This window comes from Trichechus manatus, unplaced genomic scaffold (genome assembly GCF_000243295.1).
Source record: "Trichechus manatus latirostris isolate Lorelei unplaced genomic scaffold, TriManLat1.0 scaffold00049, whole genome shotgun sequence".
NCBI lineage: Eukaryota > Metazoa > Chordata > Mammalia > Sirenia > Trichechidae > Trichechus > Trichechus manatus.
In genome coordinates, this window is record NW_004443985.1 from 15,483,245 (window position 1) to 15,508,062 (window position 24,818).

At 40.0% G+C, this 24,818-nt stretch overlaps 1 protein-coding gene across 3 annotated transcripts in view; it reads left to right on the forward strand.

Moving 5' to 3' along the window:
* The window catches only part of THRB (thyroid hormone receptor beta), a 422,642-nt gene that overhangs the window by 370,343 nt on the left and 27,481 nt on the right, over window positions 1–24,818 (forward strand). For 2 of the 3 annotated variants that reach the window (XM_004377378.2, XM_023732259.1), the window contains one exon: window positions 20,235–20,335. In XM_004377378.2, coding sequence (XP_004377435.1) covers window positions 20,235–20,335 — 101 coding nt within the window. Of the gene's footprint in view, window positions 1–3,168; window positions 3,648–20,234; window positions 20,336–24,818 lie in introns of those variants that run through there. The other variant, XM_023732258.1, reaches the window with a different exon arrangement.

The window sequence follows — 24,818 nt, forward strand, 5'->3', positions numbered from 1 at the left end:
GTTTCTAACCTCTGACCTTTTTGTTGGCCACCAAGTGCTTAACCATTGTGGCATGAGGGCTCCATTCCATAACGATTACAGCTGAGAAAACACTGTGGAGCACATCTACTCTGTAACACATGAGGTCGCCGTTAGTCGGAATTGACTCGACAGCAGTGGGTTAGTTAGTTAGTTAAAGAGTATTCCCACTGAGAGTATTTCAAAAACTTTTGTATCGTTTTCTCCAAAACAATACAACGTGAGGAAATGGGTTCTTTTAAATATGTTTTGAAACATTCTCCTATTCCAAGATAGCTGAGGGAATTCAGGATTTTTTTAATTCAAGAAAAATTCTGTTAATTCCCAGGGTTCTTCCAAATGGTTAGTCAAAATTGAGAGAAAGTTTTTCAGGAGTTATTCTTTTCTTTTACAATGCCGTATGTATATCCAGTTTGGGGGAAGGAGGGAGAAGGATGACATTGATTTTTCAAACACACTGTGAGATTTCAGAAAATTGTTGTTAAGTGTTCCTTTGGAATGAAAGTTGAGGCTCTGGCTTTAGTTGATATTGTTACTGGTAAAAAGCAAGAAATTGCTTGGATTCATGCCTTCAATGAAATAGAGAATGAGCCAGGAAATATACTGGGCAAAATTGCAAAATTGGATGGATTCAACATGCAGCTCTCAACCAGAAAAAGAGGGCTTTGAACATGTGTGTTTGCCAGGAAAGAAAACTGCTTTATTGAAAAGTTAATTTTCAGATTAGTTTTGGGAAATTCGAGATAAATAAATGAGATCAGACAAAAAACATAAGGCCTGGATCCTTTTGCCTGGGGTTTTCAGAAAACAGTCATTGCTTCCAATGAAATGTTTTGACATTTTCAGTAGGGAGAAAATGTTAATTGTAATGTTATGTATATGTGTTCCTGACAACACTTGTGTCGGATAAATCTTTCATTTGTTTTAAGAGTAATCAGAAAGTAAAAACACTATTAAATTGTTAGCTGTACTCATGATTCCTTATGGTAACGTTCGTCTTTCTGGGATGTTGCAACTCACTTTCCAGGTTTAAATATATCAGTCTGGAGAATTTTTTTCTTTTTTTATAGTTCACTTGCTGTTTTACAAGGAGTTTTATTACTAAACACCCTCATGGATCAGCCTAGGTTTCTTCCCTCATTTTGTCTCATCTTTTGCTTTTTCCCACTCATTCCTCACATTCTTCCTTGGAGTCGATGGCACCAATGTGGTAAAGGAGCCACATTTATAAAATCCTCATTTATACCACATTTATAAAATCCTCTGTTAACCAAAAGGTTGGAGAATCAAGTCCACCCAGAGGCATCTCAGAAGAAAGGCCTGGCAATCTACTTTTGAAAAATCAACCATTGAAAACTCTGTGGAGCACAGTTCTGCTCTGACACACATGGGGTTTCCATGAGTCAGAAAATGGATTTGACAGCAACTGGTTTATAAAATCCTTAGCGATTTACCACATTTTAAAACTCCTCAGCAGTTAAGGACTCACTTGCACTATAATTTGACTTTGCAGAGTGGCAGAAACCATGCTTGCTTTTTTGGACGACCATCTCTAAAGGCACTACCTCCCTGCTTTGTATCTGACAGACACTCCATCAGTGTTTACCTCCTTTCTCTGCCCTTGAATGTTGCAATCGCAACTGACTGGAGCTATGTGGAGCCCTGGTGATGCAGTGGTTAAGAGCTCGGCCGCTAACCAAAAGCTTAGCAGTTCTCATTCACCAGCCACTCCTTAGAAACCCTATGGGGCAGACCTATAGGATTGCTATGAGTCAGAATCGACTGGACGGCAACGGCTTTGGTTTGTGTTTTATGCATCCAGAGTGGTCTCACTTTGAATATTACAATCTCACATTGTTTGTGAGCCTTTAAGAGAGAAGTACCAATAAGATCACACACTCATAGAGAGCAGGAACCCAACTGTAAATGTCACTGACTGAGGCCCAGCCGTGCACACTGAGTCTCCAGAGCAAAGGGAAAGAACCCCTGGCTTAAAAGAAAGCAACTGTCTCCCTTACTGCGCCATGATCTGGGATGCATACATGTACATGAGCATACGCGTACACATACTCGCCACCATCCATCCACATGGAGAAAATAGCATTAGTCATCTTTGCAAGCATTTGCAATCTAAATTTTATATTTGTTAGGAACTTCTTGATTAAAAGATATGCAGACTCTTATAGAAAATATGTTTCCCTTTGGGCTCCCTATCTTTAAATGCCGAGGACGTAAATAGTACTTAAATCATATTAAAGCTAGAAAATAATCTCAGAAGCAGATCTGAATGGGAATAAAGCAATAAGTGTACACAGTTTTCCAGATAGTATTGGTAAGAGTGCTGTTAAGTACAGTCGAAAGATTCTTTCGTATAGGGGAATTGGCCATGCTGTCTCCCTCATACACTTAGAAACAAAACATAAAGACAGAATTGAGGGAAGTAATTTAAGCTTTAGCTCTCGTGTGGATTAATGCTAATGATTTAGGAAATTATCAGTTGTAAGGAACAGAAGAGAAATCGCTCATAGACTCCAGCGGCATTTTCAAGCATGGCTCCCACCGGTGTGTTTTAAAAACCAGCGCCACTTGTGCGTCATGGAAGCTGGTTGGCCGCAACTCTTAAAGCCAATCAGTAACGTTCAACAACAGATTTAACCACTAACGTTTGTACAACTAGATTAATGTTTTGGAGTCAGACATCAGGTTCGTTACTACCAGATTTTCTCTGGCTCATACTAATAAACTAGATTATTGATTTTAGGATTTTCTGTATATCCACGGATATTCTCTAAGATGTCTTTATAATGCTTCATGCTTAAGTTGTCAACCAAAGTGACATAACAGGGCACTCGGCTGAGTGATCATTTTCTAATCATGTTGAAAGGGGTTAAAAACAGCGTATAAAATGAATCTCTCCGAGGTCAGACTAACAGGAGCATTCTCACTGTCTCTACTTTAGCTCAGTAGAGGTCATTTCTACCTGCCCTTCCATCTTCCCCAGGAATTAGCTGCAGTCACAGCTTAAGACCTTCGATAGTCATAAATCTGCTTTCTAATATGTTTGAATGGCGGAAGAGCTCAAAAGACACCTCAGCCTAAATAGGATTGTAGCACATCAGGTGCTATTCCAAAGCAGGCTGTGTGGCTGTATTGGTGGTGGTTATTCATCTTGCTTCTCATTCCATGTGTATGTATGTAAGCTTCTCAGCGTATATGCCCAGCTCTCGGGGTGTATGGGGCCGGTGAATGCACGTGTGGAGTGTGTGTATATGTAAAGTAGAAACTGAACCAGGGTAACAAAATGAACTACTGTATGCAAGAAATATATGAAGTGCACCCAGCTGCCGGCAGCAATTGCTACATGCAGTCCACTGATTATTACGCGTGTTTTGAAGACAGTCCGGCTTACAGTAGTTGCGATGCTCAGGCTGTGCCCAGTAACAACATATATATGGAACAGGCCTGGGCAGTGAATCAGCCTTATACCTGTAGTTACCCTGGAAACATGTTTAAAAGCAAGGACTCTGACTTGGACATGGCCCTGAATCAATACAGCCAACCTGAATATTTCACTGAAGAAAAGCCTACTTTTTCTCAAGCACAGCCGTCATCCTACGCTCCAAAAAAAGGTAGGGACCATTTTACTCAAATTTGTGAAAAGTCTCAGTGTTCGTTTCCGTTTCGTTTTGAAGTGACAGTTTGCATCAGCTTCGTCAAATCTTTGAATTTGAAAGCTGAACGTTCGAAATTAAAAACAGAAGTGAGAGGTTGCTAGGTGATTGAAGGGTTCCGTGAACAAGAAAGATTTCCAAGCACTTTTTCCCTTCACATCTGAAAGCTGGACTGAGTTGGTTATCTAGACTCTATTTTGCAAGTGTGTGCATATAGATATAGCCCAAAGTGAATGCTGTCGTTTCTTTCGTTAAAGAAAATATGTATAAGATTTCCTCTTGGTGGATATGTGTTGTGGTGTTTGAAATGGGATAATTTTCCCTAGTTTGGGTTTGAAATGGGGTAATTTTCCCTAGTTCCGGTTCAGATTAAAAAGATCAGACTCTTTCTTGTCCCTCCATATGAAAAGTTTATTTTTGTGAACTCTAAAATATTTTAATGACTTTTGGTAGTCTTATAATGTTAATACCTTGGGTTTTATAAATGTTAATTTTAACATATTTACTTACCCATGTAAAGTATAAAGAGTCTATTTGTAACCCTACCAAGCTGTAAGAGTGTGAAATTCAAAAAGAAACTGGTACATATACCTTACTTTGCCATTCTGTCCCTAAAGTGTAACATGAATGGAATTGTCGAATGAGCTCTATATCAAAGCAAATGAAATGACTTTCAAAATATACGGTATTAAAACAAGGGCAATATCCATTCATCCCAGCAGACATTGTGGATTTACAATGCTGTTTAATTTTCTATCAGTAGAACATTTCTTATATTACCAAAAAATAAAATAAAAGAGGCAAACAGGTAGCCTTCAGGGAACTTAGCAGGAACTGCTAGATAGAAATAGTTTTGAAAACAGCTTAAATTCTAGTGCAGATATGCCAGAAACTCATGGTTTTTTTCTGCATATAATCTACAGGATATTGCATAGGGAACCAAATGCATAAGTTTCTATAATTTGCAAGAACCTGGATTTCTTCTGTGAAATTAATCTTAAAATATAGTGTGCATTATTTAATTGTGGCTCCTATAAAAATTATCATTTGCTCTTCTTAATGTGACTGTAGAACTTAAAGTAGCCTGTTAAGAAGACAAATAAACGAAATCAAAAAAGCAAACCCAACCTAAAATCCATATTTAGTTTTTACCCTATACACTGTTCATATTTTCTAAGCTATTCTATAGCTACCAAATATGAAATACCGAGGTGAGCGCAGCATAAAACATACTCAGAATCATTGATCTGTATTTCCATTTCGTTTCACATCCTTCTGAAGGGTATCCAAATTTCCTGTTTATTACAAGGGGCACATTGTATAAGTCTCCTGATGGGAATATTTGAGATGGATCCAGGGTGTGCTATTTTATTTACTATTCTAAGTAACTTATCTTTGTAAAGAAGACATTAGCAATGCCTCATTCAACATGCCTGGATATGTTGTAGGATCACAAGGAAATATTGGTGTCTGTCTCTCTACCCGGGCGTTCCGCTATTCTTAGAAATTCCCTGCCAAACTTTTCAAGCTCTTTTAACTCTTTTCCCTTTTGCCTTTTCACTATATTTTCTTCCACCAGCACCAGGGAACATTTGCTTCTAAAATGTTAACCCAGGGATTCTTTACTAATTAGTTTGGTGCATGAACCAGAGGGACAGACACATTGTATGCATATATTGATGTAATTTCTGAAAGCCATATGTCATGGAAGGGCCACTGCCACCTGCCAAACTCACTAAATCAAAGCAGGCAAATATTCTTAAAAGTGCCTTTATTTACCATTGTAGGTCTTTAAGTAAATCCCAGTAAAACTAAACCCAGCTGTTAACTGTCTCGTAGGACAAAAGGTCGTACCCAACATGTCTATCCATATTGATCCAGTATTGATTTTTGTCGTTGTTGGAAGACTTTTGTAGCATCTCATTAAGATACAATTAAGACTATAAGCAGGTGTTCAGTGGGGCAGGCCTCATTATTCCAATTGGGTTTTCTTATCTATTTTCATCAAATCCATAATTGCTTCATCTGTATTTGTTGCTGTTGGCTACAGCTCTCTGAACTCTTCAATAATGCAGCTGGCTTAACTTTTCTTGCTTTGTTTTTTAACCAGGGCTTATTCTCTAGCCTTTATTCAGAGTTTTCTAGTATGTAGAGAAGGATCCTAATCTGAGAAAAAAAATTAAAAAGTGTACGTGTAGGTATACATAGATGAAATTCAGGGAGGCTCCACGGCCCAGTGTTAAGAATGGTTGTCTTAATTGGAAGACTGAGGAATGACTCTTAGTTTTCTTTGTGTTTTTTTTCTATATTTTTACTTTTGAAGCCAAGGAGGGAAGAAAAATATTATTCAGCTCCTGAAACCTTAAGAACATGAACTCAGGAGGAGTCAGAATGCAGCCCTTTGAATCACATTTAAAATAAAACTTCGCGACCTGGGGGTAGGGAGAAGGAATCAGTATAATTTCCACATTCAGGAGAGCTGAACTGCAGAATATTGTGCCTGTCTTATTTTTCACATAAACCAAAACCAAACGTGTTGCCATCAAGTTGATTTCCGACTCATAGCAACCCTATAGGACAGAGTAGAACTGCCCCATACGGTTTCCAAGGAGCACCTGGTGGATTCCAACTGCCAACCTTTTAGTTAGCAGTATTTTTCATGCAGAACATGAGAAAACAAATTTTTAATTTTTAAAACTTAGGGACAAATAAAAAGAACCCTAGCAATCCCTCAGATGATATGAGTTCCTTATTGTTAGGCTTTGAAGTAACACAGCTTGTATGTTATGTTAAAAACCAGCGCTGGTTGCCAGTTCTCAGAACATACTTTTCCCAAGGGGACCACTCAGGAGGGAGACCGACGGGGATTGGCAGTAGGGGCCTTCTTTTTGGTGGCAGTGATTTAGGCGTAGTTCAAAGTTGACATCCTTTTTTTTTTTTTTCCTTTTTGGCTGGCTGTTCCCACCAGAAATTCCAATTACATTCCAAAGTCCCTGAACAGCCTGCTGCATCTGGCTGCTCTGAAGGCAGTCAGCTTCTTCTCTGTTTAAACCGAATCCTTCCCTGACACGTCTGTCCTGTGAGATTCTCCTCCACAGGATTCTTTCCTTGACATTCTACATGCCATCTTAGTTTATGGAGTTCCATATTCAAAAGCTACTATAGCCCTTGCATTAGAATCGGTTATCAAGGATCAAGAAGATGGGGTATGTTTTCCTGTTGCATTTTGTTTTTGATTGCACATGTTCTCTGCAGCCACATTTTCAGCTTTGCAGAAGGATAAGTTAATAACTGAAGCAGAAACTCCACATGAAACTCTGAATCTGCTTCCATTGTCCCTCTGTCTTGGGGACACAATCTGAAGTCTTTTTTCCTCGTATTCTGTACCTCTGTGGACTCCATGTGAATAACTGTGTAGACATTAGAAATGAAAATTAAATGGTAAGTTGGGGGATGGTTGGAGTGACCCACATCAAGAGCACTGGATTAAAAAGAAGAGTTAAGCCCCAAAGAAATACCATCTCTAATTAGAATTGCTTTGGCCTCTTTTAAAGTTAGAGAAGGGTCCCTATACAGCAAAGTTGGGGAAGGGGAGGTTCCAAAGTCAGCCCAGGAAAAAAAGAACGTTTCATGGGAAGCAGGTACCCTTAAACCCTAAAATCAACTCAGTTTAGTGAGAGGCAGGCTGGAAAGGAAACCAAAAAAGGAAAAATGGGAAGATTTATGAATCCCATTGCACAATCACTCTCAACCATAAACTTGAATATGAGATGATCCACTGTTCAAATTTCTTTCTCTCCTTCCTCCCCCTTCCCTTCTTCATCTCCTTCTCGCTCTTTCTCCCCCTACTTCTCCTCCATCTATTTCTCTCTCTCTCTCTTCCTCCCTCCCTCCTCTATTCATTCTCTCCCTCTCCCCCTACCCCTACCTGTCTCTCTCTCCGCCTCACCTGTCTCCACTTTTCCCCTCTGATTGAATTTGTTTAATTGAAGCACATATATGATCAGCCCATCCAATAAACGACTGAGTATTGCAGCCATCCCCTTAAAATGTAATACTTGAGAAAATCACAGATTTTTCTACATACAGTGTTTATGTAATTGTGGCATGGTTGTGTAAGGCTGGGATTGCAGATAGGCACTGCCACCCATATACTGTTAAGAGACAGCACCACCCCAGAAAACAATACAAGTATTTCCTTAAATGCAGAACACATTTGCTGTTCGAAAGGTTTACTGAGAGTGTCTCTCAGCAGCCAGGAATGGAAACAAAGTAAGGAATAGGGGTGGTTTCCAAACCAAGTCCAGGGTCAGACAAAAGCATGAGCTGACTCTTCTTTCCTGAGATTCGGTATCTATCTTGTCAAAGGCCTGCCCCTCAGAGATTTCACTGAGTGCCCAACCCTCATCCTAAAGCATCCGTTGCCGTTCCTCCCAATAGCTATGAAACAAGTCCACAGCATTGTGGTCAAATGAAGGTGGCTGCCTGCAGGCTTGGAAAAGATTGGTGGCACTACCAGTTCACATCTACCACCTTACATCTCTCCATGAATACTTTCCACGGCCAAGCTTAAGGCTTTTTCTCATCTCTCAGCACTCAGGTGCATTCAGCCTGAGGTCCAGCTGTTCTCCACTCCACCATCCTCACTGGCCTGGCTTCTGTGCCCCATCTTCCGTGTGTCCCCACTTCCCCAGTGCCCACAAGGTATCTGCACCTTCCCAGTCTCCAGATCCTCCTGACTGCTGACCTTCATGCGCTGTCCTTGGTATGGCCCTCATCTCAGCTCCTCGGCGCTGGTGCTTCAGGGAATTTTCTGGGTTCTCCTGGAGACTCCCAGAATGAGCTTTCTGAGTGGTCTCCACCCTGCCCCCTTCCCTTCTCCACAGATACCTCTTGCCATGTTTTCCTGTCCCCCTTCACTCTGTGTTCACCCCTCCACTACCTCGAAGCCTTCTGCTTCCAGCCACTTGGCGGCAGTTCTCCCCTGCCCCCGCCACCGCCCCCTGCCCTCACCCCTTCCACAGAATGTCGAAAGGCCAGGTGTTCTAGAAGAGTGGTGAAGGGAATGGGAGCACAAAGGGTCAACAGACACAAAGAATTTTCTTGCCCAGAAAGTCAGTAGCGCTGAGGTTGAGAAGCCCTTGGTCTAATACGCTTTATATTGCAAAGGGACTTACACTGATGATTCAGAGCTAGTTGCATTCCTCGTCAGGCTAACCTCATTGTTCTATAAGCTGTACCTGTGCAGGTCTCCCTGCAGGTACATCCTGTGGTCGTGGTCGCTGTGCACTTTACAGAGTGTTAGGTAAAAGACGCTATTGTCTCATGGTGTTTATACACTCAAAAACCCATTGCTGTTGGGGCCATTCCAACTCTTAATGACCCTGTAGGACAGAGTAGAACTGCCCCATAGTGTTTCCAAGGCTGTAACCTTCGGGGAAGCAGATTGCCAAATCTTTCTCCACTTCAGCTGCTGGTGGGTTTGAACCACCAATCTCTCGGTTAGCAGCCAAGCGTTTAACCGCTGTGCCACCAGGGCCCTGCTTATACACTAGTGAGGGGATAATGCCTTCTTTTAGAACAGGGAATGATCTCATTAGTACCAGGGTTCTAAAACTGCAAAGTCTACAAATGCCAGAGAGCTGATCTTAATGAGGGAGAGGCAGGATTGTGTCATAATGGATGCTAAATTTGAACTGTTCAGCCAAGACGCACATACATAGTTTTTTGTTATATGACAAGAATATTTCTCATTTCCATAAAGAAATATATTCTCTTTCATTTTTCTTTTTTTTATTTATTTTTTATTGTACTGTAGATGAAGGTTTACAGAACAAATAGTTTCTCATTAAACAGTACACATATTGTTTTATGACATTGGTTAACAACCCCACGACATGTCAACACTCTCCCTTCTCAACCTTGGGTTCCCTATTACCAGCTTTCCTGTCCTCTCCTGCCTTCTAGTCCTTGCCTCTGGGCCGGTGTGCGCCCTTAGTCTCATTTTGTTTTAAGGGCCGGTCTAATCTCTGGCTGAAGGGTGAACCTCTGGAGTGACTTCATTACTGAGCTAAAAGGGAGTCAGGGGGCCATACTCGGGGTCTTTCATTTTTCTTGAACTACTTTTGCCTTCTCATTTTTTATAAAGATAAAGTGGACTATTTCTTATAAAAAAAAATAATGCAAGAGCAAGGACAAATGGCAACCAACATTTAGCCTCAGACTTGGAGCGCAATAGGGAATGGTGTGACTGCAGAGAACTAGAGAGTGTATCTTTGGGGAGTGGTGGGAGGGGCCTTCTCAATTCAGACAGTTGTTACCCTGTGACAATTTGGTCTCAGTATTGCCAGATTTTTAAATTTTTCACATGAAGCAAGAAATCTAGATTTTCTGTGAAATCTCCTGGTTTGAAAAATTGGCTCGGATTTTTTTAAAACACCATAAACTGTAGACTGCCAGTGTGTGTACCCTTTTGATTAAAATTTTGAGTGAAACTCATTATACCAATCTATTCCCTCTCCTCGCAATTTGCATCTTAAGGGTTTTTAGCTCTAATTGTGGACTGAACGATTATGTCAGCTACTCAGAATTTGAGTCTACAGGGACAAGGAGAAGGGGGTTTAGCTATGGACTTCTTTTTTGTGTGAAACTATATTATACCCAAGCCTAAAAAAAAACAGAACATTGCCATCAAGTCAATTCCTACTCATAGCGATCGGATCGGACAGAGCAGAACTGCCCCACAGAGTTTCCAAGGAGCGCCCCATAGATTTGAACTGCCGACCTTTTGGTTAGCAGCCATAGCTCACCATAGCTCTTACCCACTGCACCAGCAGGGCCTCATGCCCAGGCCTCGCCCTAAAAATTTATATGTTTTAATTTTAAGGTTTCTTGAATCAAAAGGAATCATCTAAAACTTGCTTTGCCCTTCTTTCTGCCCAAAGACTTCCACGTGGTGGAAATCCAGAGCCCTTTGTCATCATGTCCTCTTCCCTTTCCTGGATTAATACCTCTGACCTGGTCTTCCTTCTGCTTCCGCTCCCCTCCCCTGCCTCCCAACGCTCTAGAGTTCATGGCCTTGCAACTTTCACGGTTTCCTGTCCCCCACCACAAAAGGCCTAGCCAGCCAGAGAAACAGAGAGTAAAATAAAGCTGCTCAGTGATTCCACAAGGGTAGGGTAGGGAGGGCAGGAAGACAGTGACTGTTCTAGAAAAGATTCTGAGAAACAGGAGCCCTGGGGGCAGCTCTGCTTGGAGATACAGGTTGTGAGGAAGAATGGTGGAGGCAACCTCAGCCAAGAGAAAGTGGAAGTTAAGATATTTGTAGGCATAAGAGAGAGGAGAGATAGATAGGACATGATCTATAATAATGATGAAGATGAAGGTAAAGGTGACAATGATGATGATGGTAATGAAGAAGAAGAAAAAGGAGGAAGAAGAGGAAAAAACTGGTATGAGATCTGCAAAACCTTTCAACAATGATATGGTTTACATTTAAAGGTAAACTAAGAAAACAGGAGGAGACTATGCAAAAATGTCATTTTGCTTTTAAAAATTTAGCACCAGTTACAATTCATATAAGCTGCTTACAATGTCCAAAGCTGTACATCACAATACAATTATATATAGTTATTTCAAATCCTTTGTGGAATGACTTAGGGTTAAGTTGAAGTAGATAAAGAAGACTATTAAATATGATTCAGATTAACTATATTGGAGGTTTCATTTGACCCACAGATGCAGATCTTTGTAATTTGTTGCCCTTATGGCTTACCCATTAGCTTACGACTTTTAAACATTAGAGTGGACACTGATTCGAAGACATCACATTTCTTTAAAACAGCAAAATCTAGGAAGAATATAATACATTTTCATTTTTTAATATACAAATATGTATCATGATGTATGAAACTTAAATGCAACTAAATTTAATGCAAGAATAAAGCTCCTGGAAATTTGGAACGGTTTTCACAAAAAAACTGAGTCTGACCTGCCTGCGTGCTTGAGGGTATATTTTTATAATCAGATTATTTTTCTCACCCCAGAGGGTTTTCAGATGACAATAGAAGAATGTCTTTAAAGGTAATGCTGCTTCAAATTGTGCCCAGTGTCTTACATACAGTAGGCCCATACATGTTCATTATATAAATACATGGATGGATGGATAGATGGATGGATGGATGGATGGATGGATGCATGGATGCATGGATGCATGGATGGATGGGTGGATGGATGGATGGATTAATTAATATAGTGTTTATCAGAGCATTAAAAATTAACATGATTAAAAGCTTGATACCTAATACCAAGAATTACATGTAAAATGAATTAAAATTAATATGCTGGGAAAAGCCTAAGAGTAGACTATTCAAGGTTTCTAAGTATATAAAGAAATGGCGTAGGAAAAAAGATACCTATCGAGGGGAGGGGGGAGCTTAAAATCAGAATGTCCTGAGCTGCAGAATGAGTTGAGGAGGTTCATCATAAAACTGGACGAATGGCTAAGTATGCTACTGATTTAGTTTCTTCTGTGGTGTTAAGATACAATCTCATCCTATATCCTGACCCAAACCACTCTGGATTCCTCACAGGAGCTGAGATGATAGCTCCACAGGATGAACCAGCAACGTGAAACTTCTTCACTTCTCATAATTCCCCAAAGTATTGCCCACTACCACTGATCACAACTCTTCCTTTAAGATGGTGGAACTGATTCTGCTAGGCAAGTGGCCTTATACAGAGAAGCCAGATTGAAAAAGGTCTCTGAATTCAGCTCCTCTCCCCTTCTGCTAGATCTGCCTTCCTAGGCAGCACCTTCTGCTTTAGCTCTACCATCAAGACTAATCTGCCTTATGTTGTATTCCCTAATGGCTGTGCGTCTGCCAAGGTCATGAGAGGATCCATGTTTTTCCTCCCAGGATCTGAGATACTGTTATAGCCCACTCAAAAGAATTAAACTAGCCAGACTGCTGATTTTATCTGTACACCGAGAAGCCTTGAATCCAGTGTATACCAAGAAGCCAAGCTTATAGCCTATCGCGTGATTTGTAGTGAAAATGTACAAAACTTCCTCTTTCCATGTGCCAGGTCCCTCTAAGAATTTTTTTTTTTTTTTTTTAATGTTAGCTACAACATGGATGAACCTGAAAAGCATTATGCTAAATGAAAGAAGCCAGTCACAAAAGACCACATATTGAATGATTTCATGTATATGAAATGTCCAGAAGAAGCAAATCTACAGAGACATAAAGTACATAGTTCAGGGGTTGCAGGGGCTAGGCTAGGAGAATGGGGATTGACTGCTAAAGGGTATGGTATTTCTTCTGGGGTGATGAGATTGTTCTGGAAATAGATAGTGGTGGTGGTTCTATATTCTCTGAATATGGTAAGAACCATTGAATTGTACACTTTAAGTAGGTGCATGTAAATTATATCTTAATAAAGCAGTTACCCCCCCCCGAAAAGCAAAAAACCTCTGAATGTTAATAACATTTTACCATCAGCCAATTTTATGTACAAGATAATACTTAGCAATTAATCAGATGTTGACAAGTGTCAAGTAAAAAAAAAATCTCTAAGTACTTTGTTGAACAAGCAGATGGAGTTTGCTTTCATAAAAATATGCTTGATAAAGTGACAGCATAGTCTATTAGTGATTAGTCTAAAAATTAATGTATCTGAGCAAGTGAGAGCTGGGGAAATACATCATTCTTGGCCTATCATTTATCATCATGGGTCATAATTGCTTTCTAAAGGTGATTATCTAGGCTTCTTTAACAGTTGCCTGAGACAACTTGCAGATGCCGTTCCCTGATTAACGTAAAGGGGTTGTGCTTCTCAGCTTTGTTTCCATTACTGGATGGCCAGCATCTCAAAATCCAACACCGACCTTATTTGTTCCATTCAGTGCCCACTGCTGGCGATAGAACTAGTACTGCATGTGCATTTACCCTAGCTGGCCATATTGGCCAGCCTGTGACTCATCTGGTGAGTGTGAAAAAGAGAAAAGATGGAGGAGGTGAGATAAAGAAGCAAGAAATTGTTAAGTTCTCTAGGAGAAGTGGTTAGCGTGTGATGTTGTCAACTATATTCAGTAACCTTAAGAGAATCCCCACCTACCTATTCATTATGTGTGGGATGTCATTCCCTGATGGAAGTTATTTAAAGATGAATAATGGACTTAGGCATAATGATTGATGTATCATTACCTGTGGTGACTGTAGTGGATAAATAAGAGGGTTCAGAGTTAATATTTTAAAGACAAGAAAGAGATGGGTGGGGTGTACTGGTATGATCTTGTAAGCAACTGCCAGCAACTTAAGTAGATGTTTCTATAGATGGTTTGATGATTTAAATAAAGACATATTTAATCACCTCTTCATACACCCACCAAGAAGACACTTTAGGAGAAACAAAAGCAGTCAGAACATCGAATGAACCTTTCTGCTCACTGATTGAATTTTCAATGGGTTCCAGGATTTACAATAACCTTAAAGGTCAAATAGTCCAACCATCAACATAAATTGTTGAGTTTCAGGGAGGAGAAAACTTCAGTGAGCTACCACCAAAGTCAAAAGATAAAGCAGGCAGGTGGTAGTGAGGTAGGGTGAGATACGGTGAAGTGAGAGTGAATTATCTGCATCTTCCCAACTCTGGCTAAACTTCTTGGCCCCACATTTTGGCTCAGCATTATCCCACGAACGTATAAGTGTCCAACTATAACACAGTGGTTCCCACACATGAGATTAGAGGAAAATGACCTGTACCTCTTTCTCCCTTATCTCTGCCATTCACACTTGATAGCAAGAACTCAATAGTCTTTACTCTGTTTGATCAACTATACATAATCTAGGCCTAAGAGGTCAAGATGTAGCTTTCCTGTCAACATCAATGTGAATATTCCATCTGCCTTTACAAGGAAGGTGCTTGTTTTAATTATTGGGTTACTTTGTTGCTTAAATGTTAGTTTGCATTCTCATAAGTATGTGCGTAAATGCACACACAGGCACATCCGCACACCCAGTCACCCTCATACTAGTCTGAGATGAACAGACACCAAAACACTGCAGAGATTATCTCTGGATGGTGAGTTTATAGGTAAATTTGGTTTTCCGTCCTAGAATTCTCCTTTTAAAAATCTAAAATAGGTAACCTTGAGTTTATAGGCAAACTTTGCCAATCTAGGCCTTCAAATCTTTTCTACAATGAACTACATTACATGTGTAATTTTTTTTTTTACTTATTTTAAAAAATCTGGACTTTGTAGGCAACTGATACACAAATTGTTTTGATTCCTAAAGACTGACCATTGAAGTTCATCGGTAAAGGCTGGTTAAGTCCAGAGCATTCAGACCGTTTTCACTTTGTCGCCGTCCAAACAATTATACACACTTGAGAACTAGTTAGTTCTCAGGACACAGTGCCCAGTTGGGATTTTTATTTTGTTTTTTCTTGCAGATAGACTCCCCAAAACTGTGTTTGGAATGAGTTAATGTCTAATGAGTTCCTGTAGACATTTCTTATTAACTTAGAACCACAGCACCATCAGTTGCCGAGTAACTATGGTATACAATCATGAAATTTTACGTCCGTGACCTAAAGGTTACATGGAGCCCTGTTGGCATAGTGGCTAAGAACTCGGCTACTAGCCAAAAGTTCAACAGTTAAAATCTACAAGTTGCTCCTTGGAAACTCCATGGGGCAGTTCTGTTCTGTCCTCTAGGGTCACTATGAGTCAGGTTCAACTTGATGGCAACAGGTTATGGTTTTTTATTTAACCATGTAAGGTGGAAACCCAGTAAGCAAGCAAAGGCTGTTCTGAGTATAATGAATAGTGCTTCTGCAGTGCAGTTCGTTTGTCTTTATATATGGCCTTTCTGGGCCTGGTTTGTAGTTCTGCCAAGATGATTTCCTAGGCCACAAACTTGCAAAGGGATTGTACAGTCTACTATGCAGATAAGTGCTTAAAACCCTTGCAGAGATTACTCAATTACTATGTAAACTAGGTGACTGGTTAGTTTTGCGATCCTGCTAGGCTTATAAGGGCTAATCCCGCAGTGGTTGAGAGGGCCTTACTACCATCAAGAGGAAGAACCTAGAGCAGAGCACGTCCTTTGGACCTGGGGTCCCTGTGCTGAGAACTTTCTAGACCTAGGAGAGAGGGAGTTGTAATGCTGAAGACAGCAGTGACACAAGACAACAGTGGACGACAAGAGCAGAGGCCAAGCCTGAGCAGGGCCCAGCCTGCGGGCATAGCAAGAGGTGCTGCCTGCTTGCAGGAACAGCTGAGAAGAAGCTGAGAGCTGTCCTGGTTGCGTGCTGTCCTGATTGACAAACTGTATCCTGAGTTGTATGCTGTTACCTCCAATTGATCCTAATCCCTAGCTGTAGCCTGTTACTTCCCTAATAAACCACATAATCATGAGCATGGTCTGTGAGTTCTGTGTGGCCACTGCAATGAATTATGGAACACAGCAGAGAAGTAGAGAGTGCCATGGGGAAGACGGCCGGTGTCAGAATTGGTAAAAAAAAGTTGGAGAGGGGAGGTATGTCTGACATCCATCTCATAGGAATAAGCTTTGGACTGATAGTGATTTTCTCTCCTCCTTGTAAATGTGGACAGGTTCAGAAGCTGCTACATTACTCCTTCACATAGCCCAAAGTAGAAAGTTGAGCGAGTTGTGTAAAATTCTAACCTCAAATCTCTGTTTTTGGTGATGATGTCTTAATCATCCTGGCCTGGATATAATATTATTTGTTTTTATATTTGTAGGGTAATGGTATTGCCCTTCAGTTCTCCTTAGCCTTGTGTCCAACATTGTTTATATCTGGAGATCAGAGTAGAGCCAAAGAAAGTGAAACCAAATCTACTTGATCAGTAAGCATGCATCTCCCAGATCACTAGGTCTTGGATGAGCTTGATTTTGAATGACTTAGTGACCCCAAGACTGGGGGAGTCGTGATTTCTTTACCAAAGACCACACTTTTTAATTGAGTTTTCATGAGGCCCAAAGTTTGGGCACCTGTATCTGCATTATCGCCTTTTTCAGAAACCTTTGCCAAGATCTTTATCTTTCGTAGGCATACATCCAGCCTTCAAGCCTTCGCATCTGTAGGTGCCAGATATAACCCTCCTTCTTTATCGTGTTCTTTGCAATTTGCCAATAGCAGCCATGCCATCCTTCCGAGAAAGCAGGTGCTAGATACTGGGATTTCTGCATGAATGATACCATCACTGCCCTCTAGTTGGAACTCTGCAAATCCATAGTGAACCTGAGGTTACAATCTAAGGAGGAAAAAGTCCACAGGTAGTTATAAAGCAGATAATAAAGGGCTGTTATGAAGAAAAAACAGGAAATAGGGGAGCACCCAACCCAGACTTGGAGAGAGTATGAAGAGCAGGAAGGCTTCTTAAAGAGTTTCCCTGGTGAGATCCATGGGTAATCCTGGACACGGCTCTATCCTAGTGCCTACCACATTACATGCAAATTAGCTGTTAGTTGTCTGTTTTCCCCACTAGACTGAAAGCTGTCCCGGAAATTAAAATTCAGTCATCTTCAGATCATTGGCACATTGCATGGCACGTAGCTGATCTATATAAGTATTTGTTGAATGGAACTGTCCTCTTTTCTTTTGCTTCTTTTTTTTTTTTTAAGCAATAGCTCTATTGAGATATAATGCACATATCTCGAAATATTTAAAACCCATTTGAAGTATACAATTCAATGGGTTTTTTTAGTATATTCAAGGTTATGCAACCATCACTACTATTTCCAGAACATTTTCATCACCCCAAAAAGAAATCCTATACCCTTTAGTCACTCCCCATTCCCCTAGCCTCCCAGCCACTGACAACCACTAATCTACTTTCTGTCTCTACGGATTGGCCTGTTCTGGACATTTCATATAAATGGACTCATGCAATGTGTGGCCTTTTGTGTCCGGCTTTTTTCATTTAGCATAATGTTCTCAAGGGTCATCCATGTTGTAGCACATATCAGTACTTCATTTCTTTTTATGGTTGAATAATATTCCATTGCATGGATATAGAGCCCTGGTGGCACAGTAGGTAAGAGCTCAGGCTGCTAACCAAAAGATTGGCAGCTCAAATCCACCAGCCGCTCCTTGGAAACTCTATGGGGCAGTTCTACTCTGTCCTGTAGAGACAGAATCAACTCAATGGCAACGGGTGTTGTTGTGTTGTATGGCATGGATATAACACATTTAGTTTATTCTTTTATCAGTTGATAGACATTTGCATTGTTTATATTTTTCATTATTATGGATAATGCTTCTGTGAACATTCATGTACAAGTTTTTGTGTGGAATATGTTTTCAGTTCTCTTGCATATATACTTTAGGAGTGGAATTGTTAGGCCATGTGGCACTCTTTGTTTAACTCTTTGAGGAACTTCCTAACTGTTTTCCAAAGTGGCTCCACCATTTTACATTTCCACCTGCATTTTACATTTCCACCTTCCAATTTCTCCACATCCTTGCCAACACTTGTTATTATCAGTCTTTTTTATTATAGCCATCCTAGTAAGTGTGAAATGGTCTCTCATTGTGTTTTGATTTGCATTTCCCTAATGACTAATGATGTTGAGCATCTTTTCAGGTTCTTCCCTTCATTTTCACCTCTCTCTCATTAAGGAATACCAGGGTTGGAGAAACAGAACTCAGTCACTTATATGTACACTTCTCAAAGGAACAAACCATGTCTTATTTGTTTTTACATCCTCAGCACCTAGCATAGTGCTAGGCACATAGCAGATGCAAAATAAATGTTTATTGAATTCATGAATGGCTCAATGAATGAATGAACACAAAAACAATTCCAGTTCCTTTTTTCTTCTGCCCAAGTCCCTCCCAGGATTTTCTTTTTAAAAATGTCTGGTGAGAGTTTTGAAGCCCTTGAAGTGAACTCAACAGCTAAATCATGGTTTGCATGACATAAAAGCAAACTAAGAAAAGCAGCAATATTTAAAAAGATAATCCTGTACATTAACCAAATCTCACTTTGAAGTCATGTATCTTCTTCCCAAGAAGGAACATTTTGCTAAAGTAAAGTCTCAGCAAAGTAATTTCTAAGAAATTGTGAATAGGATTCATTTTCTTCCGTTTTCTCTATGGCTTTTTATTTTTCTGAAAACTAAGTCCTCCGTGATTTGGTTTAATCAAAGATCTTTGACAATGTCATGGTAAAACACACAGTAAGTTACCTGTCATTTCAACCTGACTGATCTTCACTGACACCAGTAAGAGTTTACTGAGTCAAAAAACTTCATAAGGATGCCGTGATCTGCAAAAAGAATGATTTTGTTGTCTCAGCCTCTCCCTTCTCCACATCCCAGTAGATCATGCCTTGTTTTGATCTTTTGGTTCTTTCTAAAGCTATGTGTATCTGTGGTAAACCGTTGACACATGTAAAGCTGAGTTTGCCCTTTTGAATCGGTTCTCTGTGTGGACACCATCTGCAAGTGAAGGGAGAAAGGCAAAGCCAGTGGGAAGTGGGCTGATTCTAGTTTTGTTTGTAAACTTTAGCTTCCTAGGTCAAGGAATTGAAACTAATAAACTAATAAGGAGAGTTATCGTGGTAGGTTTTTCTTTTTTTTTTTTTACTAACAGAACCTCTATTATTTCACATTCTCTAGTCTTGTTGGGTTATATTTCATAATATCACAAGTTTATCTAATTTTTTTAGATGCCCTTATAAATTCTACTTAAAGTTAACTATCTATTTTTATTTAAAAAAAAAAGAAAAGCATAACTTATACTGGAGGACTAGAAGTTAGGAGATCTTGTTTATAGTTTCTGCCATTAACTTCTGTAGTCCCTGGGTGATGCAAACAATTAGCATTATTGGCTGCTAATCAAAAGACTGGAAATTTGAGTCCACCCAGAGGTGCCTCAGAAGAAAGTTCTGATGATCTACTTCTGAAAAATCAACCATTGAAAACCCTGTGGAGCACAGTTCTACTCTGATACACATAGGGTCACCGTGAGTCAGAGTTGACTCGATGGCGACTGGTTTATTAATTTCTAGTGTGACCCTGAGGAAGGTAAAACCTCCGAGGGCCTGTTTCTTCACCTCAAAAGCACTTGATGGTCTCCCACAACATTTACAGCTATAAAGCTCTCTGAATTTATTGAATGGTGCCTTGATTCCAAAGTGGATCAAGTCTTCTACGAACAAGTTCTAAAATAAGGCGTGTGGAGGAGATTGTGTTATCTGGAATTCAGAGCATTCCAGGTGACTCGAATCCTGGCCTCTCTCCATGATTCACTGGCTCCCCAGCCTTCCTGTTCCCTTCCCACCTACACAGCAAGAGGGATCACACTTTTTCTAAGACGTTCTGAAATCCTGGGCCTGATGGTAACTCTAGAAGTGTTAAGATACTTCCTGTTCAGTTTCATGAAGTCTTTCAGATGACACTTCCTCTTGGCAAACTAATTTTGTCTCTGCTTAGTGACCTTAGCTCTTGTGTGTCTTTGACTTGAACATGCCATTGTTTTTTCACATTCCTCTTTTTTCCTCCTTCACAGGGTACATACCCAGTTACTTAGACAAGGACGAGCTATGTGTAGTGTGTGGTGACAAAGCTACTGGGTATCACTACCGCTGCATCACATGTGAAGGCTGCAAGGTAAATGCCGGCGGTCCAGTGAGCACGGAGTTCAGCTCAGCTCCAATCCCTCCCCAGCGCCCGGCCAGAATGCAGTATTAATCTTACATTCAAATTAGGACCCAATTCCCGCATTCATGGCCATGATCATCCAAGTGTCTGGTTGTGCTCCTCATTTTAACATGTTCAAGAACTGAACTGATTTTTTTTTTTTTTTCCCCAATTCACTGCCAGAGTACGATCAGGTCTGATTTCTTTACCTCTGCAATTTTTTTTAATCGAGGGGACAATAATAAAATGGGGAAAAATTAATAAAACTCTTACTTTGGGTTAAAAAAATGTAGCTATTTTATAACATGTTATCATCCCAGGAAATCACCATTTCTCCTCATGCTTTATCTACCATGTTTGAGGAGAAAGAGTTTGCTCTCCCACAGGCTTTTTTCTGCTGTTTAAGTGAATCTCATTTTCAAGAGTTCCATTTAGGAGTATCTTTGAGGCTACTTAGATTCAATTATGTTCTGAAATTATCCAGACTGACTTTCTGCATAGCTTTCACTCAGTAAGTAAATTCTGGTTGTCCATCAGCGAATTTCGTGTTCGGCAGACCCATCTTCAGGAGGCCCTTGAAAAGAGCACACTAGTCAGCAGCAGTCAGTTCACGTCCCAAAAGTGAACTTGAATTTCCTTAGTTGCCATCTACATCAGCAAAGTTAAGATGAGTTTTCCGGCAAATATCCTTTGGCCCAACAACCAGCCTAGAAAATAAAGTCTGTTTTACAAGTAAATAAAGCTTAAATCAGGGCTATCTCCAGCATTCCACTAATGTTTGATGAATGAGGATGTAGTTCAAGTCAGGGAAGGATTTTTTAATTTTTTTTCTTGTTACATGTTTTTTTTCACCTTTTATATGTAAAGGTAAATTGTCCCAAGATGTAAACCCTAAGTCAAAAATTGTATTAAAATGTATAAAACAATTCAGTCTTCTCTCCTCCCTGTCCCGTCTCACCTCCTCCCTTCACCTTTCTCCTCTTCCAACTAAACTCTTTCTACTTTGGGTCCCAGACCCCAAAAATTAACAAGTGAGCCTGGTTTCAAACCAAGATGTGCTCCACTTCCCTAGTGGAAGGTTTTCCATTCCCCTCCTCCAACTAAACTCTTTCTTTCTACTTTGGGTCCCAGACCCCAAAAATTAACAAGTGAGCCTGGTTTCAAACCAAGATGTGCTCCAGTTCCCTAGTGGAAGGTTTTCCATGCAAATTCGCTACTTTTTGTGCATGAAATTATAGAGCACTTCGCAGAAGCTTGCTAGAAATGTGGAGATCTTACATCCATTGGGAAGAGGTAGTTTCTAAGGTCCCAAGGCCTTATATCTGCAAGATTGTTGTTTGAAATGTGGATGCCACCTCTTCTCATTCATCCAGACCCCTTTGATCTGGAATTTATAATCCTTTAACAAAGACTGGGGTAAGCTTGCCATTATGTCCATAAAAAAAATTTTTAAGGAACTAACCCATTGAAATCCGTTGCCGTTCACTCATAGCAACCCTATAGGACAGAGTAGAACTGCCTCATAGGGTTTCCAAGGAGCAGCTGGTGGATTCAAACTGCCAACCTTTTGGTTAGCAGCCGAGCTCTTAACCACTGCACCACCAGGGCTCCTTTAAGGAGCTAAGTGGGGCTAATTATAAATAAGTGCTGGCTTTTTATTAATTGAATCAACTCAACGGCAGTGGGTTTGGTTTTGGGTTTATTAATTAATTAGGCAACTAGTAGACTGTCTCTTGAAAGCACATTTTTATTGGCTTGATTTGAAAGTAATAAAACCACATTAGATAGTCTGTCATTCCAAAGACCCATAATTCATAGCGGCCGTTTTTCTAAATTAGCCCCGATTCATAAGACTTTACCTACCTGATTAAGCAGGATTAAGATTCTTTTAAATCAGTTTCTGATGGTAAATTTCGAATTCTGGGAGACAGTGTAATGAAAATTCCATTTAATACTCAACTCCCAGAAGTGATCTAGTTTAGACTGAGTATGCCTTACAGAGGACTTACTGCGTTATTAGCGATTGAGTTAAACGAGGGGAGACTCGAGTCTATTAACCGATGATTCTGTGTCACGTATGTCTTCCTGATGATCAGGAAATCCACTAGCCTCTTCTCCCTACTAGCAAGATCATATAGGATGTTTGGGGCTGGATTCAGCTATGGCTTTCTTTAAAAGAAGGAATCATACAGCAAAAAGCTAGGTTTCTCAGCCTCTGTGCCTTTATCTCAGATCAGAATCCTTTCTAAGTAAGTGGCCTCCATTATAAAATCAGAAAGGAGCTTTTCTAGGGTGGCTGTGTGGACTCATTTAATATAATGACAAAACATCTTAGAAAAAGACAGAAGATTTCAAGAGTGTCCAAAGGTGGAAAAGATTAGGCTTTATATATTTAGATGAATTTATCTTGTAATTTACAAAATATTTCTGTCCCATACTTGTAATGTGTATCGAGAGAATCTTCTTCACTATTTTTGCCCTGAAGACGGTGAAAATCTTTTGGAGATGTTTTCTTTGTTGCAATTCGCCATTTTTGATGCATCTTTTATAGAAAGAATATTGATACTGTCCCATAACAAGCAATTTTTTTTTAATTGAAGACTCAAAGCTTTTATAAAAGCTGCCCAAATACTGAACTGAGTATGACACTTAGCTTCTTATAAAACTGATTAGTGTATTTTCTCAAACCACTAAGAAATGGATCCAGTTCTTGCCAGAATGCAGAGAAGCATGTCTGGTGTTGATTTATAAAAGCAAGGTCTCTGTTCACTAACAAATCATCAATGAAATGGAATATGTCCTTATTCATTCCCTGGGACATCTCTCTTGGCAGTTCACTTCTGAAAGGGTTTTCCTTTTTATAAGTTGACTATTTCAAATGTGTTTTGTTCAAGTTCACTTCAAGGCGTTCATTTTTGTGACTTTTTAAAATTAAGGGACCCAGCATCTTTACACACTCAAATAAGGTGCTTCCTCACATTGTGTCAAATAGGATTTTACTGTAGCTTAGGGGAAGCCAGAATCTTAAAAGCAATTTGGTCCATGAAGGAGAAAAGTCATCAAAGGTCGGCCACAGAAAACATGGTGCTATGAATAGCAGAGGTAGCCACCTCAACTCTTTGTTGGAAATAAGCAAAGTATAAATTACTTAACATAATTCATTGCATTAAAAAACACGCAGAGTAACCATTTTGGAGTAATGAATGTTGCGTCTTGGTGTGCTCTCTCCTTCATCTTGTTAGACCCTTCGGTATGCCCCCACCCCTGGAATAGAGGTCAACATTAGCATAAGAGTAAGGAAAGAGTCTCCCCTGTTTCAGATGCAGTAAACGTCTCCTATCTTTATAGCAACAGGCAACATTCTCATTGGATGTCTTGGGCTTTGGTGTTTACACTGCTAGGGAAACTTTGCCTCCTCCAGAAGGAGGTAAGCTACTCTACCCGAGTCCTCCCCATCTGTGACATACCTCTTCTTGCCAGGGATCTCTGAGTTTCTTTCACTCTCCAGGCAAAAGTAACCCTTGAAGGGTGGATTGGGCAAAGGGCAATGGAGGAAGATGAGGGTGGTTCACAGGGAAGGTTCTTTTTCACTCTTGTGGCCTGCCCTGACATTCATGCTTTGGCAGAATTTGGCCACCCTGAATAACCAAGGGAACACTGCCAGCATCTCCAACGGCTGCTCCGTGTGTGATTCAGTGAATCTCATAATAACATATCAACATCGTTCAAAGGAATAGACTCAAGTTTTTAAGTATCCAAAACCCAAATATAATATGACAGGTTTTCTGCTAGAACTTGAACAGTGGGAGCCATAAGGGATTTGCACACAAGCCCCAAATCCAGTCCATTAACCTCTGTGATTGCTGGCATTTTCCATTTTATGCTGCTTTGCCCGATATAAAATCTTACCTTTGATCTTTTCATTATAAGGAAGAGCTCTCAAGTGTATCTGAGTGAGGAGTATGCAACTGTGTGCATGTACATGATCAAGGCAAAGGAAAATTAAACAGGTTAATCAAATTGGGCTTAATCAAATCAAGATCAACTGGTATTTGAATTCCACCATTTATCTACCAAAGTTAGAGATACCCCCTTCAAGCTTTAATACAGAGCATCCTTTAAATCTTGTTTTTCATTGCTACTCTACCAAAAACAGATAAAACAAAGGTTTTTTTGAAGGGCAGGTAGGAGGAGACTATTTATAATTTGTTTATCTTAAACATTTAAATAATACAATAAAGTTTGATTACATTGACAGCATCTAAGCAGTTAAGTAAATAAGATTTGGAGTCTGACTCCCTGGACCCAGGCTGTGTTCAAGCATGTACTTTGCATGTCATTTTTGGGCAAGTGATTTAACTTCTCTGGAGCTTAGTTTTGTACTCCCTACAATAAAGATATTAAGAGTACCTATCTTATAAGGTCGTGAGGAAGATAGAAGCATATGGAATGT